General features: G+C 34.7%; 3 protein-coding genes and 1 long non-coding RNA gene across 8 annotated transcripts; all 4 read right to left on the bottom strand.

Annotated features, from left to right (window-relative positions):
• Positions 1-1926: 1926 nt before the first annotated feature.
• Positions 1927-4576, bottom strand: LOC111378813 (zinc finger MYM-type protein 5-like). The gene is made up of 2 exons (XM_023002084.1): positions 4297-4576; positions 1927-3540 (listed from the first exon to the last, which is right to left on the bottom strand). Exon 2 carries the CDS (start codon positions 3003-3005, stop codon positions 2379-2381), a length of 627 nt encoding a protein of 208 aa, XP_022857852.1. The 5' UTR covers positions 3006-3540; positions 4297-4576; the 3' UTR covers positions 1927-2378.
• Positions 4577-8482: 3906 nt separating this feature from the next.
• LOC111378779 lies at positions 8483-9273 on the bottom strand. The gene is made up of 2 exons (XR_002699913.1): positions 8962-9273; positions 8483-8787 (listed from the first exon to the last, which is right to left on the bottom strand). It is a non-coding gene; the product is annotated as an uncharacterized LOC111378779 (long non-coding RNA).
• A 1267-nt stretch (positions 9274-10540) lies between these two features.
• LOC111378782 (myosin-binding protein 7-like) lies at positions 10541-16386 on the bottom strand. Its single transcript, XM_023002021.1, has 4 exons — positions 16118-16386; positions 14387-15998; positions 12195-12241; positions 10541-11074 (listed from the first exon to the last, which is right to left on the bottom strand). Exons 2-4 carry the CDS (start codon positions 15770-15772, stop codon positions 10972-10974), a joined length of 1536 nt encoding a protein of 511 aa, XP_022857789.1. The 5' UTR covers positions 15773-15998; positions 16118-16386; the 3' UTR covers positions 10541-10971.
• A 2546-nt stretch (positions 16387-18932) lies between these two features.
• LOC111378780 (transcription factor E2FA-like) lies at positions 18933-23490 on the bottom strand. Of its 5 annotated transcripts, XM_023002019.1 has the most exons (15): positions 23065-23489; positions 22261-22453; positions 22000-22053; positions 21821-21906; positions 21659-21747; positions 21482-21536; positions 21144-21196; positions 21014-21064; positions 20866-20914; positions 20634-20699; positions 20471-20547; positions 20145-20376; positions 19610-19676; positions 19389-19521; positions 18933-19245 (listed from the first exon to the last, which is right to left on the bottom strand). In XM_023002019.1, the coding sequence occupies exons 1-15, from the start codon at positions 23266-23268 to the stop codon at positions 19218-19220; spliced, it is 1437 nt and encodes a 478-aa protein (XP_022857787.1). In that variant the 5' UTR covers positions 23269-23489; the 3' UTR covers positions 18933-19217. The 5 variants fall into 5 exon arrangements, with proteins under 5 accessions (XP_022857787.1, XP_022857785.1, XP_022857783.1 ...); XM_023002017.1 differs by having other exon boundaries at positions 18933-19283; positions 21821-22053; positions 23065-23490; XM_023002015.1 differs by having other exon boundaries at positions 21821-22053; positions 23065-23490.
• Positions 23491-26180: the final 2690 nt, after the last annotated feature.

Genomic DNA, 26180 nt, shown 5'->3' with positions numbered 1-26180 from the left:
TATATATATATATATATATATATAAAACACAAATGCTGCCATCTGTAAAAATTTTGTGAAGAGACCCGTACACTTTGAATTATTCATGATATAATTGTCAACTTTATAGCAAAAGCCTTTTTGTTACCGGACTCCAAAATATAGTGTACAAAATGTAAATTTAAAAAAGCACATTATACTCCTATTTGGCTACTATTTTTAAATTTCATTTTTCCTCAATTTTTTTTAACTACACATTTTATAAGATCTACATACTTCATCTACTTTTATCAAAATTTATTGAAAATCTAATTTTTACTAAACCAAAAAGGGAATATACAAAATGTACATGTGTTCGAAAAGGCCGCCTATTCGCATGGCAAAGAGAGTCAATACCGTCTAGCGCCTAGGTAGAAAAAAGGCTGTCAATGTAGTCCCTAAGCGAAAAGGTACTCATCTTTTAAGCATCGTTTGACCCCCATTAATTTAAATTTCTTTACACTTCATTTTTCTTCCTCCCATTTTCAATCATTCAATCTTTTATAAAATAATATTACACGTAAATCGAAAATTTTTACTTCTTTTTCAATCACTCATTTTAAAAAAAAACATTATTCCTAGTGGCGGACGCAAACATAAGGAGTTAGTGGGGAACAATATAACTTGTACAAAAAGTTAAAAAAAAATTTATCTATTCGATATTTTATTACAATTGTTCTCTACGAGTTTTCATATTTTGATAACGTTCCATTGTTACATCATTTTCGATATTGTCAAGTACATCCTTCTCAATATATGCAACCAAACTATCATTTAGCCATTGATCTCCAATTCGATTGCGCAAACGATTTTTTACGTAAGTCATCGCAGTTAATGTTCTCTTGATTGTAGCAGTAACCACGGGAAGAACTAAGGCTAATGTCACAAGCTTGAAAACTAATGGACACACTTCATGCTTATTTTTCGCAAACAATTTATGTGCTAGATCACCAAGACCTTATAATCCTTCAAATTCTTCATCAGTGTGCATGTCAAGAATATATGTATCTAATTGATCATCAAGTTCCGAGATATCTGTTGTGTCAAAATTTGTTGGATAATACCAACATAGTCGCATCAATTTGTTCTTGTCAAAAGCAGCAAATAATTATTTGGACACAAACACACAATACAAAGGAGTAAATCACTATTCACCTCGGAAAAACGATCATTCAATTCTTGAAATTGCATGTCAATGATGGCATAAAATATTTTAACACGATAGTGATGCAAATTTGTCACTGTAGGACGTCGTGAACGACCTATAGTTATGAACATATCATCCATATTTGGAATATTGATCTCATGAGCTTCACAGAATGAACAAATCATTCCAATAAAAGAATCTCATCCATCATCCCTCATGATTTGCATATGTACTTTACATAATTTCACCAATTTTATGGCATTGACAATATCTTGATCTTTCCTTTGAAATGCTTTCGACAATTCATTTGAAATTCCCAAGATCTTTTTCATAAGATGTAGATTAAATGCAAATTCAAATTTTAACATTGTCTCCAATAAAATATTTACATCACTTCTTGTTCCGGAACTTGTAGTGTCAGTAGCAATCTCTTCAATAACATCAACGGTGGCCGAAAACACGAGAATCAAGTTAATCAAACAACTATAATGAAAGCCCCAACGAGTATTACCAAAACGCTTAAGAGTAGTTTCTTGGTTGAGACCTCGTCCGCTTGATATGTTACTAACACTAAGTGCTTCAAGAATTTTAAGTCTTTGTTTCTCTCGAATAAGATCACTTCGCTTAGCCGATCCTCCAACAATATTCACCAATCTGTGTACGAAAGTGAAGAAAGCTTCAATTTTTTGATGTTTTTGTGCCACAGCGACAAGTGCTAGTTGAAATTGATGAGCAAAGCAATGAATGTAGTAAACACATGGGTTTTCTTCAAAATAAGTGATTTGAGACCATTTTACTCACCTCTCACATCACTCGCTCCATCATATCCTTGACCCCTCAAATTAGATAAACTTAAGCTATGCGTGGAGAATAATTGATCAATTGCAGCCTTGAGTGCAACAGCTGTGGTACTTGAAACATGCGTAACACCAATAAAATGTTCTAATACATGCCCATTCTTCATATAACGTATAACAACTGACATTTGCTCTTTCACTGAAATGTCTCGAGATTCATCAACTATAATAGAAAACAAGCTATCCTTCATATCTTTGATAATCACATTAAGAGTTGCAGAAGCGATAGCACTCACAATATCTTTCTAAACTCGTGGTGACGTAAATTTGTGATTTTCAGGTGCATTCGTCAAAGCAACAGCCTTAATCTCAACATTATGATCACAAAACCAATGTAATAGTTCAAGAAAGTTTCCTCAATTGTTTGAATCTTCAGATTCATCATGTCCATGAAAGGCCATCCCTTGTCGTAGAAGAAACCGAACACAATCAATTGATGCATTTAAACGAATTCGATACTCTGTTCGAGCTTGATGTGATTGTTTAATGAAACACAATTGAATGCTTTGTCTTTGATTCTTGAATGATTCATACCGGACCCGAGCCTGATTGTGTGCACTACTTGGTGCCCCAACATGTTTTCTAATAATGTCCTTTCTTTTCCAATTTGAGAACCCACCATTAACAAATGAACCATCACTTGAGCTAAAAAGATAGCAGTATAAGCAAAATACAACATCTTTTGCTATGATGTATTCCAACCAACTAGGATACTCGTTATACCATGAAACACAAAATCGCCTATCTTTATTCCCCATTTTTTTGGGTGGAAATTCATGATTGCGAGGCTGACATGGACCCCTTTGCACATATGCTCTTCGAATTACATCTCGAACATCAGTATCATAATTTTGTATTGAAATCCTCAATCTAGGATCCAAAGGAAGCTGCGCAACATCAAATTCAAGCCTTTCATCCCCAATATCCCTGGTATTTGTTTCAATTGGGACATCTCCAAGACTAGTTCCACCAATTTCATTCATTTCATCACCAAGTTCGTCATCCTTTTATATCCAACATCACGTCCATCCCTTTTATCTCGAACATTTCTTTCATTAACATTTTGGTCATCGCAAGGAAACACAGATTTACGTTTAAAGTACTTTTCCATAACTGATACAAACATATAATGAAAAGAATCAATTCAAGTGAAAAAGTAATATTTCTATCAATAATGGTTTAAGTTACTAAGTTTAACGGTTTCATAAATTACAATCTCATTAATAATGTTGTATCTATTTTGAATTGTTGATACAATCCCCAACTAAATCTCACGAATCACAATTCACAAACGCAAATCAAAAATTAATTATCCATCAACAATTGACAAATCACATATTCACAAATCACAAATTCGCTAAAATCATAAATTGACTGGAGCCACCGAACGGGAATTAAAATCGGAACGCTAGACTAACTTTAATGCTTTGGCGAACGATGATGGATGAGTGAAATCAAGCAACAATACAATAGAATGGCGGCGAAGCGCGAGCAAGCAGCACTACGTATATATCTCAACTAATAGAAAAAAAAATGATTTAACAAAAAGCAAAATTACAGTAACAAAAAGCAAAAATTACAGTAACAAAAAGCAAAATGATTTAACAAGAAACACACAACACTCCCAAATTCTGATTTAATTCAAAATAATCCTTCATGAGAAAGTTTATCACGTACTTCATTTATCATGAGAAAATTTAAAAAATGTTCCCACTTCCCACCATAAATTTCAAATGAAGCAGATAAATAGATAATGATAATGAAATTTAGATGGTTAATATTTTGGCAGCTAAAAAGGTGTAAAATAACTCAAATTCAAAACAATAGAAATAATTCCCCCAGTTCATAAGATAATTATTTCTACATTAATTAAATGTGTATAGATCAGTCACTATTTAGCCTCCAATTGTTGCCTATTAAAAAGAATTTTTTTGAGGACCTAGCCAGATCCTAGGGCGAGCCAACGTAAGGGAAATTTTTTCGTTATAACTTATAAATATCCAGGGATATAAACTTCAACTGTCGACAATAGATATCTAATTGAGCCCTCAATTTAAATTATAAAATGTAGTACACAAAAGTCGTAGTATCCAAAGAACAGGAATAAGATAAATACACATTTAAATCTAAAAAAATAGGAATAAATTATGGGAAATAAAGTAACTAGAAACGTCGAAACGGGTTGCAATTAACATGACTAAATTGAAATATTAAATCCCAAATTTCTTATATAAAACTGCAGCACACAGGAATAATCATCTCCTTACACCTTACAATTCTAAGTGTATTGACAGTAATTTGTTGTCTTCAGCAGTTTGTGGTGGTAGAATCGTCGGCGAATGGAGTCAAACGGCCGGCAGCGACGACGGGGGAGGATTAAAGGGCTAGGTTTTGCTTCAACATTTGGAATTGAGAGCAGCCGATCCCGAAGACGGGATTGAATTGGAAGTGGCAAGGTTTCTTGCATTGAATTTCAATTTGGTAGTGAAATATGGGGATGAGAATTTGGAACGGCTTGGAGACTGTGAATTGGAAAGTGGGAGGTTTTTTTGATTTCTTCAGTTTTATGGTTTTCTATTTAAAAAAATAAATAAATCATTTTTAATTGGTGGGTCACGTGACCCACTGGGACCAATTGCAGGTCCGCCACTGACTATTCCTCCCATTTTCATATCCACGAAATGGGGGCCAAACGAGGGTTTATATGGCAAGTGATATTTATTTGTTTTGAGTCTAGCCCAACAATATACTCAACCATTAGAGATGGCAATGGGGCGGGTTCGGGGCGGGACAACTTATTGCCCCATTTAATTTCTTTTATTTTTTTTACTTTTTGAAAATTTCGAGTTATGTTATTATTAGAGAATAAAATACGAATTCAAAATAGATTTTTAACGGGTGAATTGTTTAAAAATAAAATTATTTTAATCTTTTTTTTTTTCCCTTTAGGGAGCAGGTTCGCTCCGCGCCGCATGATGGGGCACTCCGCCCCATCAACCCATTCATGACGGGTTTTTTTTGCCCCATCGGGTAGAGTGGAGCTAGTTTTTTTGCCATCACTATCAACCATTGCTAAAATATGGAAAATAAATTCAATAGAAAATCCACCCTAAACCTAAACTCAAGCCACGAACATAACTTTATTTGCATGTTGACCTCAAAAACTAGATAATATTTTTGAAGTCAGCTGTCAAGTTTCCTATTGAAATTTTAGCAGAATTTTGCCCTTTTTTCGGAGGGAGGGGAGGGGCCGAGGGGGTGTTTGGTTTGATTATGAGCCAAAAAAAATTTTTTTAAAGAGAAACAATAGAGTTTTCAGTGTGATTTTTTGCCCAAAAGTACAATTCAATTGGAGAATATTGGAGTTTTCAAGAGGACCGACCTTTAATTTGCCTTGATCCAAAGCTGCTTCTTTAGAGAATGGAAGTTCGAACTTAGATTTTTCACCCTCTTTAAGTTGTGCAAATGCCATTTTTTAGATGTTTTTAGAAATCTTCTGATCAATTTATGAGTTGACATCCTCTCGTGATTGTGTTAAAATAATGATTAAATCATATTTACAAGATTATATTGAGGTTTGTGCTTTGGTGGGACTTGTCAAGCAATTCATTGTGTGCATTCACCGATTTTACCACACAAAAGTCTTTATTGATTGTGTTAGATTTCACACGAACGTTTCCGTCCATAAACGAGGCTTGTTTCGAGTCCTTTAGATCTTTTGGTAGCCAAGACAATATGAGTTGTGTTTTCAGCCAAAGTTCCATGATTTTGTGCATTTTGCTACTAAATGGTTCTTCAGTAATCAAGGCATCTTTCTGCTTCGACAATTTCTCGATGATCGAGATATGAATATACAAGGACCAAGGGGCATGCAATGAGATCCTTTTGAACCTGACGTGGAGTCCTAGTGGATAATTATTTTAGCATGTGGCGTTGCCGACGAACAAACAATTATAAATTCAATGTATGAAAACTTAAAAAATAAGTGTAGAGTCCCTATAAAATTTTGAAGTATGCATTATTTTATGGGAAAAATACATAACTACATAGATTTAAAGATAAAATATCTACCCTGTCAAACTTGAGATTTTTTTTTCTTTTTACAAAAAAGGTCATAAATAGGTTATTATTATATTTTAATCATAATATAAGTATATTAGATAGTGAAAGATAATTAAACATATTTGATTAATTAAATAGGTAATTAAATATATTGAAATAACAATATCATACAATTTATTATCACAGTTACTTCTTAGCCAAAATCACAAAACGTCACTGTCACATATCTCAAAATTTATAAGTCACAACTTATTTATTAATTGTAAATCATCAAATTAATTGGTCACCCATTTTATCACAAATCATAAAATTTATGAGTTACAACTTATTTTTCGATCACAAATTATAAAATTAGTTTATCACAACTTATTTATCGACCAGGAAGCGCAAATCATAAGCCACAACTAAAAATTTAATCACAAATTACATATTTTTAAAATCAAATATTATTTATTGGTTATAATTTATTCGTTTTATTAATCACAGTTACCTAATAATTGATCACAACCGTTCTTCATCCAACCCATTCCATCCCACACACTACCACCACCAATTGCATCGTCGAAAAGTGAGGATATCACTTCACCATCACCACCATCGCCTCCAAACCATCACAATCGCCTCCAAAATATACCACTCACAAATGACCACACACATACCACCACCGCAACTCAACACCATCGCCTCCAACCCATAACCACACCACCACCATGCTAACCTATGCCTCTTATCGACCATCAACAACATAGGATTTAAACCAAAAACAATGGAAATACCATCAATGAAATCCACAAAATCAACAAACAGCATCAGATGTGAACCAAAAACAAGTAGATTCGCTTTGGAATTTTGCGAGGTATGGATCACTCGATTCGAAAATAAATCTTAATGATATGATTAACGATAATCAAACTCAAAATACACGGCTTTGCATAATTTTCCCTCATTTTAATTATTTTATTCTATTTATTAGAATAATTAAAATTATGTTAAAAATAGGAAAACATCTTATTATGCATATTCTCATGAAACTTGAAGTTTGACTTCTACACATTGTCACACCTTATACCTTTTAAAATTGAGGTAAATACACCCAACACATAGAGTGCATTTAGTAGGTTTTCCTTAAAATAATTATACATCTCTTAATTTAAAAAAGAATTAGACATATCCTTGTTTTCTGCGGTGTCATCAATAAAACCTGTTAGCAAAGGAAAATTTTATCTTTGAAGCCGCTGTTTTTAGTAGTGATATACTTCTAATATCTCAAAAGGATCATGCTACATTCACCTAATGATTTAAACAATCTTTTACACACACAACACGTGGCGGCTTCCTATTGGAGGGGCGGCTGAGGGGCCGCCATGTGTTGTGTGTGTAAAAGATTGTATAAATCTTTGTGTACAAATAGTTTAATCCATCTCAAAAACTAATAATCTATAAAAACCCAAAAAATTTAGTTTGTATTTTTATGATTAAAAAGGAAAAAAATAATATAGGATTATTCAGAAATTACTATAACTTTTAAGCCTAGACAAGACGGGACACGCTTCTCGACTGCCCCATCTTTTCTGGGAAAAAAATCATATATACCTTAGAATCATAAAAAAATTCATTTTCTACTATTATATTAAATAATAAACAGAAAATACTACAAAATCGGCGGAAAAAAAAATACCAGAAGTACTGTAACATATAAACTTTCCTTATTTTTTTATATGTAACTGAATTGTTGAATGAGAATAAAAATGGAAGACTTAATTGAAGATGCTGAAAATATGCGAATTCAAATTCAAAATCAAGCTTGGATGGAGCATTAACGTCGAATATGGTGATATGAACAATCAATCTCATGTCATAGGAGTGGAATAGGAGGTCATGCGCAGAAGTGATGTGGATTATTCAAGAATCGAAATTGATTTGCTATTTTGCTTTATAAAAAAGAAGATATCAGAAATGGTTTCACGGGATTCAGCCAATTGTCTTGGTTGTGGAATATCATTCAGAAATGGGAATCCGTGTTATCAAATGATTTCTTGTGATTATTTCTAGTATGGAATGATTTCATAGATTGCTCATCTTTCACAGTTCCAGTAGATCTTGGCGCTAGCATCATTACAAGTGTCTCTTGATGATATGGTAGTGCTAGTTGCCGGAAAGGGGGAATATGCAATGAGAATGTCTCTTGAAAAAGGTCTAGAATATGCGCTCAAGAGACGTCGCATGGCTTTTTTGTACGGAATCGAGTGGACGGTGAACTGAATGTTTCAACGTTGGTGAATTACTCCTGTTGCTCCCTCGTTGGCTGCTGGTGTGGGAAGGTTATGATTTACTTTTACTGATAAGTAAAATTTATCTGTAACTCACTGAATCTCGAAGGAAAAAACAAAAACAGGCACACAGGAAATGAATGTCTATTTTGGTCCAAAATTTATATAGCATTATCACTTGAGACTAAAAAGATAGTTGGTAAGTAGCAAAATCTTCTGGTACTCTATTGTTTGCACACAGAAGAGCATGGCAACAACAGAAATAGAAGTTCATGACAACTCGTCAGCTGCTTTACTTCATTCCCGGGATCTTAACAGCCTGCATGTTCTTCTTCTTAGGACCAGTTTTGGCAACCTTAAGGCTTCTATTCACAGTACTCAACCTTGAAAGAGTTGCTTTCTTCAGATCGGGCCTGTAATAGTTATCAGCCGCCTACATGTAAAAATAGTTTCAACCACCATCTGTCTCAAGTAATACAATTATCATTGTACAAAATTGATGACTAGGTAAAATTCAATCACTTGGAATGATTAATTATCAAATAAACAACGTAAAAATAACCGGATCAGATGCATCAATGTTGTCGAATGGAAAAGAGTAACTCACCAATGTGATAAGCAAGTCAAAATCGCAAGGAAGACCAAGAATATTTCAACATACAGATGATATTGTGTTTCAATGATTAACTGTATAATGTAAAAAGGCTGGATATAGAAGATATTTGAGTTGGGATGGTGAATCTCATGGTGTATTCGGGAGAAAATCACGTAATGAGATACGATGAAGGTGATCTGCAAATGAAAGATGATTTCTTGGAATTGATTCTTGAGTTTTTCTTAACCTTTGCTGTAATGGAGATGTTGTAGATTGGGGATTATGGGTGTGATTGGTGTGTGGTGTGGTTGGGTGGGGGTTGATATGTCATGTTTGATGGAGTGATGATAGTGTTTTAACTAATGAGAGGAGTGATTGTATTTATTGATATCATTTTTACACCATTTATGTAGTATTTTTGGATTTATAAAACTTGCAAAGTAAAAGATGAATATTTATTTAAATTGTTAATAATGGGTGTAATTTCCTCATCTTTTCTTTCTTTTTGCCATATTCAATCGGAGCACACATTTCACTAGGAAGGGAGCAATTATGAGTATGAAATGCTAACTTTCGCTAGTTAACTTGTTTTTGTGCCCTTTGATTAACCACTCAAGCATAACAATGTTGCTTATTGTCACATAACTATCTCGAACAACATGCGATGCACAAAGTTTTTTCATCCTCGGTTAGCAACACAAGAATTTACACTTTCGAGTACTGAAAACAGATAGAATTTAGACAAAGTATATAGAAAACTGAAAGTAAGATCGAATGCAAGATTACAAAAACCGTCTCAATTTTATGTCTATAAAATAAAGAAACACGCCAAGTACAAAAAACGTGAAGGCTCAACACACACACAAATTTGTTACCTCAACGCTGCATTCTTCATTTTACCTGTTTTAAAGAACCAACATTTGGAATAAATAAGCCAAATTTGGATTGTAGTTAACAACCCCCCAATTATTGGGTTAGTTTACCCATAATTTCAGCCCTCCCATGCGAAAAACTGCCCAAATTTGTCACTATCACGTGCCTCCATATGCTTGATATTCACATTGAGTCGAGTACCAAAACCAGCTGGACAGCAGGATCACAATGCTGTCAAACACATGTTCACATCAATCCATCAATCAATGCCGACTGACTTGCATCTCCTAATTCTGCCCCGTAATGCTGCCATCAAGGCATCCATGCTTAAGTCATTTATCACAAAAGCCAACATGTTACCTTGATTAATCCCACCTGAATCCGTGCTTAACACCAAGCATCGTGCAGGCCTTCGACCATGTCATGGCAATGGGCGTCACTACCCCCATGCAATATTCATTTTCTCGGAAAGGGTCCTAATGCTAATCCTAAATTGACTACATGTGTGCGCGCGCGCGTGTGTGAGAGGGAGAGAGAGAGACAAGTTACTTAGCTAAAGCAGGCCATTAAGCCCGACTTTTTCTAAGTTAATTTATTCTTTTTTTATGCCCCAAGCCAATAGGCTCTCATTTACTCTATATTGCACAAAAACATTGACATGTCTATGCAAGATATCAACCATCTAAAAAAAAAAAAACCGAATACAACAAATACGATAAAAATTCAACCAAAAAAAGCAAATAGTATAGAAAAAAAGATAGCTTAGTGTTTCAACAATTGCCTGTACAACATGAAACTGAAAATACCTAGGCAATAAAAGAATAAGCACAGGTATTTTGATTGAGAAACCACGTACTTTATTATGTACATAGCAACCCTAACTGAAGTTGAGGACCTTGAGCTATATTATGACAAGCCAAATGAGCATGAATGCCCAGAAGGATACACGGCATTCATATATTTTTCTGTTCAACCAACAAATGCGACCTATATGGACAAATTGGAGTAAAAGGACACTGCACAAAACAACCAACTAATAAATCCCACAGCAACAAGGAATCCGGAGAAAAAAATGTATATCCAAAGATAGTGTTAGTATAATCCACTCAGTGCTCAAACAAATAGGCTCCACAGATGAACAAGATATTTTCATAGATGTGCATTCGATAGAAGTCTCAACCGCCCCACACGAGGTCCCCGGTCTAAGAGCATTAGTAAGCCAGCATTGTTAGCTGATAATCCGAACATATACCTAAAACAATAGACAAAAATTTAATAAGCATAGATAGAATATCCACAAATGGCTCCCAAGCAATGAACTTTCCGCAATGAATAATGATAAAGACAATTTTTTGCCTATATAAATAGAAAGAGAAATGATGCCCTAAGTACCGATATTTATCTTATGCTAAGCATCAATGACATGGTACATCAATTAAATGGTGATAAGTTCACAGTAGGTTACAAGAGATAAATGATCCACCAATTAATTGATGTATCATGTCATCGGTGTTTAATAGATCATTTCTCTCTCTATATTTATTGACTGAGAGATTATCATATTACTCCAGACTTGCATAATTGGCAACATAATTAAGTACATTTTTTATAACAAGCCTCAATCTATCTTTAGAATAGCCCCCTATTTAGTGGGGATTAAATTCAAATTTTTAGCAGATTTTACCAAAAGTTGATGAAATGTGTGGTTGAAAAATTGTGGGTCCCATTAAATGTGTGATTCAAATTAATTGTTGACTTTGACTTAAATTAAAATCTTGTTTTTTAGTAGCACCAAACAAGGGCTGTGATTTTTAATGTTGCCCAACTCAGAGTGAAAAGAGAAAAGAGTTGTGCAAATAAAAGTGAATATGTCCATGAGTAAGATATGATGAAGGTAATGTGAAAAGCTAGATGTTTCCTTTTTTCAGGTAATAACATTGGTAGTTCTTTTATTAGAAATTCAGAATGAACCATAAAACTACTGTGTGATTAAGCCCCTGTGTGGGCTCCATTAATAATAATTTTTGGGGAAAATATATTTTGGAATACTGATCTATTGGATAATGTGCGGTTAAAAAATAAGGAAAATTTTTAGGTTTAGTTATAATATTATTTTATTGGAGAACGTGAAGTTGAAAAGAAGGAAAAAAATGCATTTTGGAATAAAATGGAGCCCAAACAAGAGCTAAAACACCAGGGCATAGAAGCCACGTACAAAAAACATGATCAAATATAAAGAGTTCGATTACATGGTAAAACAGTAATATGGACCATATGTTAATGAACCTGGTAAAATTAGCATGAAGAAGCAAAGCATTCAATCTGTAAATAAACACACTAATCTGTTGGAAAGTTCAGTAAATATTACTCACCTGCATTTGCGAGCTTTTCTTTTCCATAAAACAAAAGATGCAACCCACTGAACATGAACGTGAGAAATAAACAGTTAGCATTTATTAAACGAAACACGTTTGACATTGTAATTTGCTCATAGAGAAATGTAACTAAACTCACAGAGGCATTTCATACAATCTAACGGTAAATAGCTTTTTAGATGTTGCACCTTTCGGTATGAAAGTAGCGAATTGCAATCATGATAAAATAAAAAAGAATCAAAGATGAAAATTAATCAGGATGACTTTGCTTTCAGTTCTATATTTAGACCAACTTTTGAGACAATTTTTTGATGTCTGAACAAAGCAAAAATCAAATTGTAAGGGTTATGACACACTCTAAAACTAGCTCCAAAAGGATAAATCAGAATTCGAAATGTTAAAGCTGTTAAAAACCATGATAAGGCAAATTCAAACTATAAAATTATGATGGACCAAAGACGAAAAGCTGATCCATGCGAACGTGAAGGGAAGGGCATAGGCCCAGGAAAAAGTCTATCATTGCCTCTCACTTTTTCTGGCCCCACAATATCCCAAAGAAAGTGTACTTGCAAATATGCATGCATGTGAACATGAAAGAGAGGGCATAGGCCCAAGAAGAAGTCCATCATCGCCTCTCTTTTCTGGCCCCACCATATCCCAAAGAAAGCGTACTTGCAAATACGCATGCATGCAAAAATGAACGTTATTAACTGGTTCAATTAATAAACTATTACTTAACAATGCATCAAGATTCCACTGCCCGGTAGTTAAACAAAAATACTCCCAACTAAGATATCCATAGGGAGCAGAATCCTGTTTGACAACAATTAAAAAGAGTTTTTTGGGAAAAATGTGTTTCGGAAAAATGATTTTTTGGCGAACGTGTGGTTAAAAAATTGGAAAAAGTTTTGGATTTACGTGCAAAAATATTTCACCCTGGGAACGTGGATGATAATGAGTTTGAAAAAAAAAAAAAAGGTTGTAAAAATGGTTGTCAAACAAGGGACAAATTTAGCAACCAACTTCAGCAAAAATTTGGCTTCACAATTTATTTCACCAGCCATTTAAAATCATAATCAAGGAGCAGAAGTCACAACTTGCATAATAATATCAGAAGTGTGCATTTTTGCACAACAAACACTTTAATAGAACTATTCAGATCTGAACCCATGAAATTGCTTATCAAAACATAGGACAAAAACACTACAGATCTTGAGGATGAGAAAGCCAAAAGATATTCGATGGAGTTGACACAGAAAGAAGGAAAAATATTATTATTATTTGAGAGAAAGTGTGATATCAAACAGAAGAAGGTTGGGACAACGAGAAAAGAGAGGGTTATCCATAACATTGGGTCAACTAGACGTCTTTCACTGAATGAAATAATTATGGGCAAACAATCTATAACAAAGCTAAGTACATACTTGGGAAGGTTTACCTACCTAGAATTGCAGATTTTAGAGGCTATTTTGCAGCCACATACACATTAACTGTTACCAGCATTTCGTGGAAATTGCTTTATCAAAATTAGTAAAAGCTGTCAAATGGTAAATCCTGTGTTGACTCCTAAAATAGAATAGGTTTACAAATAAGCCTATAATTATAGCAAGATTGTCCTAGATTAAAACATTTCCCATCCCCTGAACTTCCTTCAGTAACTAGCATTTTCAACAATATCTGCATTCCTAAAAATGTAAACATTTTTGCGATAGTACAGCATACACTGCACATGCACGGCCCTTAAAATTCTTATTTCTCAATTAGGTAAGTATTTGCATTCCACTTGTAAAAGATCATTAATTTCACAATCACTTATACCATGCATGGGTAATCTGGCACTAATTGTGAATATAATGCATGGTAATTGTGAATATAATGCATGGACTGTGCTGTTTATGTTTGGCAATATTGGTGAAACAAATAGGTGCATTCCCATTATTCAGTAAATAGTATCATGTAGCACGCAAGAAGATTACAGCCCAATATTTTCAAAAGGTACTTAAATGAACGTTGTCAACGTGTCGTTAAACTTACCACTAAAAAAAAAGATAACAGGAGACAAGATACTTGAAATTCAGAGTGATGACAAATAAAATAGACGAAAATGCTTGAAACGGAACAGAAAATTAACACCATCAACACCCAGTTGGATCCATTTAGAAATAAATGTAGTATCCCGTATGAATTACCGTGAATATTGAACAAAAACTCCAGATTACTGATGGCTTCCGCTCAGGCATCCGTCTTACTGGTGACATTTCTTTACACAAATTCTGAGCAATCTCCTTCAACAACACCATCTGTGCTTTATCAGTTCTAACAGAAATAATTGCCTGCCTCATTGATTCTCTGTCAGCTTCTAGGGCATGAAGCCTTGCGTATAGCTTCTGGACCTCCAGATCTCTAACGTCAGAATGATTTAGTGACTCTCTCGGGGTGGTCAGATAGTCGTCACCTATTCCAGTAGAAGACCTGGGCTCATTGACACCATTATACGAAGCTCCCTGATGAATAGAATCGATTGTGTAAACCCTGTCGCTCACATCATCTCCAACTTCTGATGCATTATCCACCTTCCTCAAATTAGAGTTCTCTTCCATCTGGGTACATACTGTCTTCTTAAAACTGCTGCAAAACTTTGGAGAATCAGTGGAAAATTCTGCCCCTGTTTCTTTACCCATCATTAAAAACGAATTTGAGCTATCAATTGAGAACTTCCTAAGATGCCAAGGCCGTCTCGGAGATTGACCAACTATCACCTTTTCAAATGCATTTTTAAATTCCCCTTCAGGCTGAATGGCCCTAGGAGTTTTCTCCAATTGATTTATCCGGTCCTCCAAATCCGTCAAGTGTTCCCTCGACTGTGGAGTTTCACCAAATGCATATTTCTCTATGTCAGTAGGTTCATCTTCGCCATCTGGATATGTCTGGAGTTCATTCAAATTGCACTTGAGAGGAGGATATATCTCGTAAGGAGGGAGTTCAGATTGTCCCTCGATGTTTTCAGTCATGCTAGTGTTTAGGCTCATAACCTTCTCTCCTTCAGCCTCAGCCTCTGTGAGTCCATAACTCATCATCCTATGTTTATAGGCCTGCACCTCACAGGTTAGAGACTGAATGGTCTGCTCCCTCTTATACAACAAATCTTCCAATGCAAACATCTCCTGCTGATCATGTGCCATTTTCTCCTCCACAAATCTCTTAAACTGCCTTGCCTCCATCTGAACCTCTGCTTTCTCTCTCTGCAACCGCAGTATCATTGACATGGCCTCATTGGCAGCCGAGGAGGATGCATTCCTCTCCTCCTCCAACTCCAAAATGAGATCCTGAATGGTCTGCTGTTGGCTGCTGACCATTTCGCGCAATGCTGCACATTCGTTTCCCATATCCACACGGGCATTTTGTTGTAAAACCAGTCCTGGGATTGTGAACTGCCTTTCTTCTAACTCATCATATTTACGCTTTACAGAACGGAGATAGGTCCCTGAAAACGACCTGTTCATTATTGAACAGCTACAGCAGCAATCGCTACATTTGACCAGACTGGTTGATGGGGACGAATTCTCAGACTTCATAGCCAAAGAACTCCAATCAAATCTCAAACACCTCAATTAAGTTTCGCACCCCAATAATCAATTTTTCCGCAAGAAATTAAAGAATTTTCAACCAAAAAAATCCTAAGACCTTCCTCAATGTATTTTAATAAATTTCCCCCAGAATATATGTAAATCTCCCCCCTTTTCCTCAGCCCGGGTAAAAACTCGATTCATTCAGATCAATATATTGTCCCCAACAGACTTCCTACAGAAATAATTAACACAAAACTAATTAAAATGCTCAACAATCCTTACATACAAACCCTGAAACCCATACATACATATACAATAGACATATTAGCATTTGCATGTACATTTGGTTACCTTGCTTCGAGAGGATGAACACGCAGCTGAAAATTGATTTGCCGGTGCTACCTGAAGGGGAAGTAAAACAAAATCGAGATTGAGGAAAAACGAGGGAAGGGGATTTATAAAAGTGGAGGGAGAACTCGAGAGGGAATTTGAAACCCTAGAATTTTTGGCTTTTGATGCCTTTTTTTGTCGTTTTTATGGCTTTGATTGATTTGCTTCGTGTTACGAGAAAAAAATGATTACTGGTTTAGAGAGAGAGTTGTTGTTAGTTTGTGAGAGAGAGCGGGGACCGAGGGGCAGGGTGAGGAAGAGGAAAGGGGTAGGGGTAGGGGTAGAACTGGAAAACAAAAAAGAACAGCAGCAAAGACAAAACAGTTGCTAAATGCCATGCAAGATTCTATTTCAATTCCAAATATAGCAACTGATTAAGAAAAATGAATATTCCTTTTTTTTTTTTTAAAGAAAAAATCATTATTCTTAAATCTTAGCCCCGTTTGCACCACATTATTGTAAAAATAAAAATGAAAAATATAGTCGTTATGGACCCTACACAAGAGATTAAAAATCAAATATGGTGAATTGATGTGATGGATAACAGTCACATTTTTCATTTCAATGAGAAAATAATGAAACTCAAAAAAGACTTTAATATCATTCCTTTAAAACTTGGTTTTTATCCCAATATTATCATTTATTTAGCCCCTATTCAATGGAGATTAAAATCAAATTTTTAACAAATTTTGATAAAAATTAATGAAATATATGATTAAAAATTTATAGGTCCACAAAATATATGATTAAAATTAATTGTTAATTTTGACTAATTTAAAATTTTAATTTTTAATTTTCGCCAAATAGGAACTAAATTTGAGATAATTTCTCGATTTTTCTAATTGAGCAAGTCCATGTAGGAGTATGATTTATAAATGCAGATGCTAACGTTAGTGAGGCATTTGAAGATCGGAGCCAAAGTTCAAGCAAATTAATGCGAAATTCCTTTTTTCCTTCAATAAATTTATTAAAATTGAAAATGAACAAATAATAATATAGTTACCTGCTTTACATAGGTCTTGATGTATCTCTTTTTCGAAGATTGATTAATTCAATCTCGAAATTGTGATTTGACCTATTTTGAGATTTTAAAAGAAGGATTCAATAATACACGGAGGTTGAGCTTATCTTTTTACAGTTATCTTATATTTAAAATTGCTTGTCAAAGTTGAAGCAAATATTAAATATGGTGCTTAGAAATTTAAATTTTTTTAAATTTTAAAATATTAGGAAGTTTTATTAAAGAAAAGACATCGGACGAAAATTCAGTCAATCTTTGTGTTCTTTGACATTCAACCAGACTAAGTCGATGCACCAAAAATAATCAAGGGACGCACCTAAGTTTGGTCTATGAAAAATCTTTAAAATGTCCATAACACCCTCTTTAAACATAAATCCTTGCCATTTGTTTATATTTTTAAATCTTTTTAAATAATCACGTTTTTAAAGATTCCTACACTTTTTTACTTTTTTTTTTTTTTTTTAAATCATGCTACATGTACATATTTCTTTCACAGAATCAACTATTTGTCCCATTTGTTGCCTAATTTAATTTATTCTATTTTTTATTTTTTATATATTTTTATTTTTTTTACAATTTCAAAATTTCGAGTTATGTCATTATTAGAGAATAAAGTACAAATTCAAAATAAATTTTTAACTGATGAATTGTCTAGAAATAATATTATTTTTAATCTTTTTCTTTTCTTTCCCTTCATGGGGTGAGTCCCATGCCCCGCGACAAGGCACGCCAACCTTGTCCAGCCCCGCCCCACCAATCCGTTCGAGGCGGGATAGGCAAGTTTTTTTACCATCACTAGTCACGACAGCACCCTTTAGGAAGAAACCTGTGAAACTTTCCTAGTACTTGAAGATTAATCCCTTATTTTTATTTTTTTTTAAGTCCATAAAAACTTTTCAAGTACTTGGGGATTAATCCTTTTTTTTCAGTTCATAAAAGTTGGTTGAAACTGGTCCAACTATAAAACATTTCGGATAATGGGACCAGCAAACACAAAGTGTGTTTGGCCGTATGTATATTATTTATTCGTGACAATTTTTTTGCCAATAAAAGTTACTCTTTTTTTTTTTTTTAATAAAAAGTAACTTAAACACAATTATATGTTCTCTTAATCCAAACAAAAAAGAATGTTACTGATGGACATTTACGTTTGCTAGGAATCGACATTGTTATAACAAAATATACAATTGTTGGGCAATTTCTATTCTCTCGTGTAATCACACTAATAACTCTCAATTTCCATTTCTAATTTTGCAAAAATTAAATAAATTGAGACGAAGATACATTCCTAAGGATGGTCGCTCCAAGGGCTTTGGATTTAACAACATGCCGTACAAATTGGATTATTCAATTATCTTTATAATTTTTGCCACTGAAAATGCTATATGATTATTAAACTAAGATAGAGTGTTATCCTATCTATGTAGAAAGTGACTTATAAAGTTATTTGGAGTTGAGGGAACATTATTATGAAAATGATGTTGCAATTTAACTTTACTAGTCAGATTTTTCATTATCTCCAGTTATAAATTCCCCCCATAATTTTATTTTATTTTTAAATTTCATTTATAATACAACTTTTCTTCAAGATTTTTTTTCCATAGTTGTCATTATAATGAAAAAACCTTCTAGGTCAGAGGTGTCGACAGAGTTAAAATCGTGTCAAACATACTTTTTATTCTTACACATTCTATAAAATCACTTATTTTGGTTTGTGTTAAGTCCCATTAGGCAATTTACTTCGTTATAAAAGAATAACAACTCAAATAAACTAACTTAATGTCAAAGTTACCAAACCACATTGCCATGCTAACTTCAACCCATGTTTTTATTTTCTAATTATCAGATTTGCAGAAAAGGTTGCAAATAAGTCAAAGTAATACAAGTAAATCAGACCTGTTTACAAGTGTTGCTCTAGCAATTTGCCTGCAGTGTTCTCCCTTCATTTCAGATATCCACGACATTGCACCAGAATTACAAGAACTTAAAACATTTATTTACCACTGATTCAATGGAGACAGCTCCCAATATCTCGGCCTCTTAAGCGGTTCCTTGCATGTCCCTCTTTCTGCAGTTCGTTGCACAGTAAATCCGAGTCTTCAGAGACTGTTAAGAGTCCCGGTGGATCAAGCAAGAACCAATGACAATGACTTTTTAACATCTGAAATAACACGAGTCTGCTTTTCTCATTAATCAAAACAAGGAAATCACCTAGGTGGCACGTTAACAACAGGAGAAGGTACATTAGAAATGTGGGACGGTGGAGTCTCTGGCCTTGGCATGCCAATGGTGGCCATTTCAAACTCCTCATGAAGCATATTTACTCCACTCCATTCCAAACCAGCTGCATTTGAAGTCAATGAATTAAAAATTCAGACAAGGTCTTGTGGAAAGAAACACGGAAACTAAAATCAACAACTATAGAAGTATACAATCTGTCTTCCACATGTCTGTGATGCTAACTTCTGCATCTGATAAAAGCCAATAGTCTGCATCATTCTGCAACAACCAAAAACATTATATACCCTTCAGATTGAATATATATTTTTCCAGAAACAAATTACAATCAAAATTATTGGAATGAAAAACTTGCAATGCAGTAACAAGGATGGAGATGGAAAGCATAAAGAGAAAAACATATTGTAAGAACATAAGAAATAAAGAAGTATACTGGCCATCCTCCGGAAGTAATGTAATGCAATCTATGTCTTTGTTATTGCTGAAAATTTTTGGGAGGTCATTATAGCTTTGAAAAGTTAAATTACACAGGATCATGGCCACTGACAGGCCTTAAAATCATAAATTTGAGTAATAATTCCCTAGAGCTATAACTTATTACATGGTAACAACATATTCTTCGAAAATGAGTAAGTACCAGCTAAACAACTGTTCTTTTAGTTTGCTGATGAATTCTCTTGTATAAAGTTCTTACCAATCAAATGTTTCATTCAGAATTACCACACTTACATCAATGTTTGAAGGAATAATCTTCGTCATTCCACCAGAAAACTCTTGTGAGGCACTATAATTGGAGCTCATAGTCTGACTCTCTTGTGTCTGAACTTCAATGCCCGTTGAACTGTTCGTCACAGAGGCTCTTTCTATTGCTAGATTTCCATTTGAGCCTGAGCTAGGTGTAAGGGGGAAGCTTGTTTGTTGTTCAACACCACTCAGCTCTTCAAACTTCTCTTCAAACTGACTGAAATTGAGATGAAAGAAGTTTAAAAAGGAGGAAGCTTATAGATAAACATCTTTGGACTATGAGGGGGGCAAGCAAAATTTTCCTTGGATACCTGACGAGGTAAACATCAATAGGACCCATTGTACTTCTGAGTATTATTCTATATCTCCTCTGCGGATAGTCAACAGCCTGTATACCAGAAAAAAATTGAAAATACTGAAACTATCAGAACAGCCACAGCAAAGCTCACAAAAGGCCTCTTTTACTTGATTTACCTCATCAGGATCTGGAACTTCAAGGGTAGTTCCATGTGGAGCTTTAATTGCTATCAGGGTTTCATTCTGTCATACATAAGGTTTGAGAAGTTAATTACCCAAGAGTTTTGAACACAATTGATTGATATTGTAATTATCATAGGATTTACAGTCACCTATTTCTTTTACCTGCCATCATATTAATACATGAATGCTGTTACATATAGACATTACAAAAGCTAAAGAAACAAACCTGGAAACAGGGTAAGCCTTTGATATCATCTTCAGTTACAAAAAGCCATCTGCAACAGTCAGTGGAACAGTGTAATTGACTAATTGGTGAACAGAAGAATCCTTCTGACTCAAATAAATACTATAATCAAGGAGACCGCAGAGAATACTTTTGATTGTTTTCATCTTCACTCAAGTCCCTCAGCTTTTCTTGCATCTCCCTGTAACATTCTGAAGGATCAGCATAAACAATGATTTGCAGTAGCAGCATTTATTGCTTAGAAATGAGAACTTATTAACCTTATTCGCTCATCCAATCCTTTTTCTTCCATGGAAAGGTTCTCAAATTCAGCCTGTGGATGGAAGCAAGATTAAAAGATTAAATGACACTACTAATCATTTTTATTTTTATTTTATTTTGAAGCCACACTAAAAATGATTTACATATGAACAAATGAAATTATGATATTTAACAAGTAATTCGTCAATTAAAAAGGTAGTTGGGGACAGAAAAGTCAATACCAAACTGTGTCTATATACAAGCAAGTCCATCACGAGTTCAATTCTGTAGAGAATATAAAGAAAACAAAGTACAAGAACACTAATAGTACAAGGTTAGCATTTCTTCTCCCACATACCAGCAAAAGAGTGGCATCATTCTGCATTTCTTCAGGTTTTGAAGGATCGAGTCCCCTAACAAGTCAATAAATTCTCATTTAAGTTCCAAACTTAAAATACCACTACTGATATTGAAAGTCATATGCAGTGTAACAGCATGTCATCATGTATTTTCTAAACGCAAAAAAAAGGCATACTTCCAGCGGATTCTGTTCTTAAGCTTCTTTTCAATAAGACCAATTCCTTCAAGGACATTTGTTATGTCATATATCCTTCTCTTCTGAACCTGTACCACCAGAATTTCAATTAAAATTTCTGAAATTCAAAAAACGTGCATAATCATCCAGCAGATAGATCACCTGCAAAGTGTCAGCAGCTTTGTTTAAATCAAGTTCACCATCTTCTGCACGCTTTATCAAGTTAATGAATTTCTTTGTCAAAAGACCTGAGACAGTCCATATAAATATCAGCACATCACCAATAGCTTTGACATCTAAAGCCTGAAAATCTAATCCAAAATGCAAAGTAACATAAGTACTCAAGGAGCTATCGTAGCGACAGCTTCCAGCAGGAGTGAGAGGAGATGGAGCATCTGCAAATTCACCCACTGAATGCATTAGCTGTTTGTATACTAAAGAAATCGTTCATATTTTAGGGAAAAAATTGTAAGCAACGTTAATATTTGTTTTTGATAAGAAAGTTTTTTTCCTAATTCACTAACAGTTGTTTCAAAGCAATATGCTCCTGCGAAAGTCAACAATCAATTAACAAATATGATTCAAGGAAAAATTCATCTCACCAACATTGGTGACAGGAGTTGCAGGCGCAGATCTATTGTTTTTTGTAAACTTAGACCGACCACTTGCCCCTCCTCCTTTTCCAGAAACAGGTGTGCTGAAGGGACTATTAGCCATATTGTTGCATCCAGGACTTGTCGTCCATTCACTAGGCTCAACCTCATTGTTTGCATGCCCATTCTTCCGCTTCGGCAGCTGAAAGGCCCCAATTTACCAGGAACATTTGCATCAGCATCCGAAATAGAAAGTAAATAATATAATTCCGAAATTATATTTATACCAAAACTGTCTGATTTCTGATGCTACATGATCATCTAACTGTTAAACAGACATACATAAGCTAGTGCACTTTCACTCCGTAAGATGTCCACATATCATTTCACGGTAGTGTTTGTCGCACTACAGTAGTAGACTTACCATGCTGTGTTAACAAAGTTATCTCTTAATATATGACAAACATTGATATCATTAACACAAACCTACAGTTCGAAACACAAGAACTTCCAAGTTCTTACTTCATTCATATAGAATTTGATAGAACATAGGTTGTGATGGATAATTGTACAATTTCCCCTCAATCGATGAGGAATTATGGTTCTCTTTTATTATTTATATATAAACTTGTCTATGAATATCGTGATTATAGGTATAGATAACTTTACGCTCAATAAGTGTAACAATTTACATTTAATTAGAGAATTGAATAAAATCCCACCTAAAAACTAATAACACAGTAAATACACATCCAACATAAAAACATAAAAAGCAGCAAATTAAGTTGAACAAGCTTAGTATTCGAAACCCACAGGAGACTTAACCACAACAACTTCCGGTGGGTGATCAGAGGCGGGGATGCCGCCCGGCGTCGAGAAGCGGTGGTAGTCATTAGGGGGAAAGAACGGCGGCTTCATCGACGAGAACGGTAGATGCCGCCGGATCGACGTCGATGGTGTCTGGACGGTCTGTCCTTTTGCCCCCGAGTCGCCGGTCGAAACTCCTGGCCCAGCCATTACTCTTAACAAAAATAGTTAATTAAATTAATGCATTCAAACTAATAAAGTTGGCTGCAAATTTTAGGGTTTTAGATTACAAGAGAGAGAGGGAAAATGAGGGTTTGAGATTTTATAATGGTAAATGTGTGTGTCTGTGTGCGGACGGGGGTGGAGGGGGGATAGGAGGGGAGTAGAAAACGAGGGAAGGGAGGGAATTTTGTTTGGGATAGATGTGGAGGGAAGGGAAAGAAAATGAGAGAACTGATTCTCGTTTTTTCAAATTGGTCCTTAGTTTATGAGGTTACTGTGTTTTTACCCACACAAGTTTAGTTCAGATGAAATAGCAATTGACGTATCCAACCTTTGACTTGTGATGCACTTTGTTCACCAACCTTCAAAACACAGCATTTACATCCTAGCTTTTCATTTAAGTAGCCCTTGTTTTGTGTAGCTAAAAATCAGATTTCTAGTAAATTTTAATAAAAGTTAATGAAATGTGTGACGAAAAAGTTATGGATCCCATAAAATGTATGACTAAAATTAATTGTTGACATTGATTTAAATTTTAAGATAGACCAAACAAGGAATAATATGTCTGGGCTTGGTTTGGATTGGGTTGATTCTAGATCCAACTCGAAATGAAAATTGACTTGGTCAATTTGAGCAAATTTCAACCAAAACCAATTCAATCCAGTTATTAAAATCGAACATGTTGGGTTTTTGATATCCAATAAATCCCAGGCTATTATGTTAACGTGGGTTAATATTATTTCATAGGCATAGGCCGATGAATGAAATAAGTCCAACAACCAAATCCATGAGCTACACCCGCCCCAATTGTATTCCTTATGGATGGTTTGAATCTTGGCCCGTTTACCCCTTTAATGGTTCAACTTAAAGCCTAACCCTAGAGTATATATATGAATATAACCCTAGCCTCTTTGATATGATGATTGTGTGATTTTGAGAGAAGAAACTAGTGAATCCCGACTGCCCCCCTTTTGTGTGAGAAAAAGGTGTTCAGAAGTGTTCAAAACGCTTGTATAACGTGTGCAATTGGTAGTTCTTTCACAGTATACCTTTGTGGTGTCTTCTCCTAGCCTTTGTGGCCATAAATTATCATTCTTTCTTGTTCTACGTGGGTAAGATTGTATAGCAACCAAGGTGAATCAATTGGTTGTGATTTGGAGCCGTTTGGATTGATTGTTGGTAAAGAAAGGTACGTTGGATTGAGCCTGGAAAACCACCGTTTGAAGATCTTTTGAGAGAGCTTCCGCAACAGAACAAAACCAAATCAAATTAATTTGGTATGACTTGGTTAGAGCATTGATCAAAACGCAAAAATAAAAGTTGGCCACTTATTTTGTGTTTAAAATTTATATCCTGCTTGCATAGTGTGTATGAATAATATATATACCATAAATGGTAAACGGTTGGTTTCTCCAAATTCATCATATATATTCGATAGTTTATCGACAAACAATGATGTCGAAATGAAAGGCAAGAATACAATCTGAATTTGAAGTTTACAACAAACAAATTTTCGTTCTTTTATTTTTCATTTTATTGGAATTTAGAGTTTTGATAGAAGAGATGCAAATTGTAGACAAATTATTTGGAGCTTTTATTGGCATGCACCAATTAAGACGCATAGAAAGATCTGTTGATTATAATTAGTTTTGAAGAATGTAAAGCTCAACACAAATGAATTCTAGATTATTCTTTTGTTATTTTGCCATTGAGTCCACATGGTTTGCCTTCTACCAATGCTCCAGCTTGATCATCTTGGAGCTTCAATAGCCCTAGCAAGATGGAGATTATACATCCATTACTCCTATCTTGAACATTCAAAAGTAAAAACCTTGAGAATTTAAGGCCTTGGTTAAAATATTTGCAATTTGTGATGTATTGGGAATGTGTTGGGTGATAATGCTACTATCTTGTATCTTGTCTCGAATAAGATGACAATCAAGCTCTATGTGTTTGGTCCTTTTCATGAAAAATTAGATTTGTGGCTATTTGAATTGTAGCCTTATTATATCAATTCAGAACTACTTCTTGGGGATGATCAATCTACAAATCCTTAATCAAGTACCTGAGCCACGTTAACACACAGCAAATATTTGTTATTGCCCTATATTCTACCTTTGCGGAAGATCGAGATACAACAAGCTACTTCTTCGACTTCCATGACATTAGAGATGTCCTAATGAATACACAATGTCCCGTTGTTGACTTCCCAATGTCCAAACAAGCCCTTCGGTCAGAATTACAGTAGTCTTCCAATTGTAGCTTTGAATTTGTGGGATAGAACAACCCTTGTCCATGTGCTCTTTTTGATATATTGCAACACCTTATGCAATTCTAGGATTACTCATAGTATCCATGCTCTTTTGATGTAGATGTGGAATCCTAGGATTGTTCATGTGCTGACTTAACAGCAGAACCGAATATGCAAGATCAGGTTGGGTGATTGTTAGATAAAGTAGCCTTCCAATTAACCTTCTGTGAAGTGATGGGTATGTGAGCAACTCTTCTTCATCCTTGCTAAGTTTAATATTTTGATCAAGGGAAATCTTAGCAAGAGTTGAACCAGTGGTGTCTGAATCTGCCAAGATATCTAGAGCATATTTTATCTGACATATATGAATGCCATGTTTAGACCTCGCCACTTCAATCCTTTTAAAATATTTCGACTTCCCTACGTCCTTAATTTTGAAATTGTCATTGAGGGCGATTTTAAGATCATTGATGGTATCGACACAGTTGTCAGCAACTATTATGTCGTCTACATAAAGTAAAATGATTGTGATAGAATTACTAGTAGATTCAGTGAACAAGCTAAAGTCTGCTCTAGATTGGATAAAACCTTGTTCGACAATGAAATTGGAAAGTTTATAATACTGATAAGTGTATTTTATACACTTATT

This window comes from Olea europaea, unplaced genomic scaffold (assembly GCF_002742605.1).
Source record: "Olea europaea var. sylvestris unplaced genomic scaffold, O_europaea_v1 scaffold187, whole genome shotgun sequence".
In the NCBI taxonomy this organism is placed as follows: Eukaryota; Viridiplantae; Streptophyta; class Magnoliopsida; order Lamiales; family Oleaceae; genus Olea; species Olea europaea.
The sequence above is the reverse complement of the archived record's forward strand: the minus strand, read 5'-3'. Positions and strand labels throughout refer to the sequence as shown.